The sequence below is a fragment of the Crocodylus porosus genome, unplaced genomic scaffold (assembly GCF_001723895.1).
Source record: "Crocodylus porosus isolate Cpor-Errol unplaced genomic scaffold, CroPor_comp1, whole genome shotgun sequence".
In the NCBI taxonomy this organism is placed as follows: domain Eukaryota; kingdom Metazoa; phylum Chordata; order Crocodylia; family Crocodylidae; genus Crocodylus; species Crocodylus porosus.
Genome location: NW_017728907.1, coordinates 33,568,360 through 33,571,872, shown reverse-complemented (window position 1 = coordinate 33,571,872; position 3,513 = coordinate 33,568,360). Strand labels below are relative to the sequence as shown.

The window sequence follows — 3,513 nt, the reverse complement described above, 5'->3', positions numbered from 1 at the left end:
ATGTGAGAGTGCCGCGCGGCAGTTATACAGAAAAGGGAAAATAATATAAAATATATGCTAAATAATACAAAATAGCTACAAACAGATGCTATATTTTCTTTGCTTGAACAAAGGTTGAAATTCTTAATGGAATGTAGTTTGTTTACTTCATACTAAAGGTATACTGAAAACCTCTCTCATTGAAGGCAGTGGGAGTTTTGTCATTTACTTAAATGGAAACAAGATTTTTCTGTCTTTTTTTTAAATGCAGGAAACAGTGGGGGGTTCTACAAGGAAATGTGTTCAGTCAAAAATATTTAATGATCCTAAACATTCCTTTTCTGTTTGTTTTTGTTTTTTAAACTTAAGGTCACAAATAAAGTATTTTATATTTTGGTCTTCTAAATGCCTTTATATTGCAGTAAAACTATTCTTCCAGTAAAATATGAGAGCTATAGGACTTTTCAGCCTGGAAAAGCACAGGCTCAGGGGTCACTTGGTGGCTGCCTGTCAGTATATAAGGGGTGTACATCAGGATCTGGGGACACGCCTACTCACCAGAATGCCTCACGAGATGACAAGGTCAAACTGTCACAAACTCCTCCAAGACCGTTTTAGGCTGGATATAAGGAAGAACTTCTTCACTGTCCAAGCCCCCAAGGTCTGGAACAGATTGCCGCTAGAGGTGGTGCAAGGACTCTGGATTCCTTTAAGGGTCAATTGAACATCTATCTTGCTGGGATCCTGTGACCCCAGCTGACTTCCATCCCCTCGGGTAGGGGGCTGGACTTGATGATCTTCTGAGGTCCCTTCCAGCCCTAATGTCTATGAAATAAAATAGTTTAAAGCTGAGTGGCTTGGGGTAGAGGATAAAAGAGTGGACTATAAGAAGTAGTGAAGGTTCATAGTAGTAGTAAGCTGTTTTATATAAATATTCTAAAAATTCCTAAGTTAATGATTCTTTTTGTAATTTAAACATGGTTATATGCCTGCAACTTGGATCTGGAGCACTGTCCGTCTTTCTCTCACATAAAATTTTATCACTTTGGCTAATCTACTTTACTTCTCCGAGTTTCTTTTTCCTAATTCGTGAAATTGAATATCTGTAGAGGGCACTGATAGATCTTTAGATAAGTGTTAGAAATGTATTGTTATTAGGCAATAATGCAGCTGTAGCATATGTTATTAGGCAATAATGCAGCTGTAGCATATGTTAGTAGTTAAAATATTGGTTTTAGGATACCTAGATTCCATATGTTCAAGTCCAAGTGCTGCTGGTTAAGACTTCTCTCCCACCTTGTTAGATGGGCAAATGGTTTTTCCAAATGAGACTGTAACACTTTAGGGACCTGTCTGTTCTGAATAGGCCATAGTTCCTTTGGTGAGAATAGTTCTTTAACTTGCTGTCCTTTTCAAATGTTTCACTTGTTCCTGATTGTTGTGATCTGTGTCGTTTGTCCTCTGACATTTGCCTAATCTATGCAACATAGCTGCATTCCAGTGTTACTCTGCATGTATGCTGTGGCACATAAAATGCTTCGAGATGAATGGAAAATGTTATTATCTGCTTTCATTATTGTTTTGTTTGTTTTATTAAGTCTGAGAATTTTATGTCTTTTCATTGCTGATCTCAAAAGATCAATACATACATACCTATCAAGGATTGTTTTTGTTTCAGGAAAAGAATGATCAGATTCGTAACTTGGAAACAAGTATCAATAAAGAACATGAGCACATAACTATTTCCTTTGAAAAAGCAAAGTTAATTCATCTTGAACAGCGTAAAGAAATGGAGAAACAGATTGAAATAGTAAGACATTGTATACTAATTAGCATGGGTTATATGTTGATATTTTTTCCTTGTTGTTTAGTTTACCAATCTTTATTCCTCAGTGGTTCTTGTCATGGGGTGAGATCCTCAGGGGTGGCCGTGATGCCCCTGGTGGCTCTGTGACTGTGCAAGCTCTGCCCTGAGGGCACCCTCTTATCTTGCCTGCCACATCTTTGTTCGAAAAATAACTTGGGAAGCTGCCCACGAGCCTTCGCTTAGTCTTGGTTCACTGAACCTTACTCGAGCTCTCTAATCTGTAGGCCCTTTACCAGGTCTTTCTTTAGTACGGTGCTGCACAAAACAGCTCAGGCCTTATGGGCCAGTTGTGTGGCTCCAAGTACCCCTTTACCACGCCCCATGCCTCGCAGGTGTTACATTGCTGTTATGCTCTGTTGGGGCCTTGGCCCAGTTGGACTCTGCCCCTTTGATATAGCTAGGCCTTCTAGCCTAGACCCACTGTGTTGGGCCTGGCTTTGAAGCGCTAGCCCACGAACTCCTCTTATTACTGGGCCCTTGGCCCTAGCAGCTTGCACCCCTCTGGTGCTGGGCTCTCCGGACCCTTGCAGCTCATGCCCCTCTGGCGCTGGTCTCTCTGCAGCCCCTGGGATTGCACCCCTCTGCTACTGCAGCTCTGCACAATCAGGTGCCCCCAATGAGGCCTCCTCCTCCCCTGTTAGCCTCTTCCCGGTCCACTGGTTCAAACAATAACACAAACTTAAGCCCCTGGGCTACAACGTAACATTAATAATAAAGGCAGCACTCTTCCCCTTTAAGAGGGCCAGTCCTCACCCTTAGAATATTATCCCTTTTATCTGTGGGCACATTGTGAGCCCCTAGAGTCTTACTGCATTTGGCAATAGCAAAGCAGGCAGCTGGATGCATTGGGCCACTGTCTTGTGCAGTTGCCAAAGAGTGTGACCCCAGGCCAGCCTCAGCCCTGAGCTTACATGTGCCCTGGGCTCTGACTCCTGGTCAGCTGACCAACTGTAGGTACTTGCTAATTACCTGATTATCTTACTGTCAAAGCAACCTGCATCTGTGGAGCCCTGCCTAGCTTTTTGGGCTCCCTAGCTAAGCTGACTTTGCTCTTGAAGGAGCAGGCACTCCTTAGTGCCCTGTGACAGTTCTGAGGTTGCTAACAAATTAGAAATTCATGATACTTTTCCCTTTAATATTTTTGAATCTAGCGATATGAAGACTCATGCTGTTTCTCTGAGAGAGATGCATCTCCTCTCCATCTAGAAGGAATTTTAAATGCCTCTATAACACCATTACCTAACTCCCCTAAATTTCACGAAGGCATCTCTAGAGGTCCTGAATCTACATTTGGGGAAAAAGTAGACCGGGGTGGGCAATTACTTCAGGTGGTGGGCCGCTTAACGAGTTTTGGTGAGCTGTCGAAGGCCGCATGGGTAGCCCCACCCCTTAACAGGTGCCCTACCCCTTGGTTGCCATCTTGCTACTGGAAGTCCCATCCCTAACCCCTGACCTTTTCCACCAGAAGTTTGTCTCCTTGCCCCCCTGGAAATACCCTTTTGGGGGGGTGCCTTCTTAGAACCAGAAAAAAACATATGCTATATGTTTTTATGCAAACATATGCAAGTCAAACACCTACTATAACATATTTTAATTTTATTTAGAAATAACATATTGTCATGATTTGGGTGGGGGTGTTTAGGATGGGTTGTGGGGGGAGTTTGTGA

General features: G+C 42.8%; 1 protein-coding gene across 3 annotated transcripts in view; it reads left to right on the top strand.

Annotated features, from left to right (window-relative positions):
• Positions 1–3,513, top strand: part of CCDC18 (coiled-coil domain containing 18) — a 69,528-nt gene that overhangs the window by 17,449 nt on the left and 48,566 nt on the right. For all 3 annotated transcript variants that reach the window (XM_019531097.1, XM_019531095.1, XM_019531096.1), the window contains one exon: positions 1,658–1,789. In XM_019531097.1, coding sequence (XP_019386642.1) covers positions 1,658–1,789 — 132 coding nt within the window. The remainder of the gene's footprint in view (positions 1–1,657; positions 1,790–3,513) is intronic.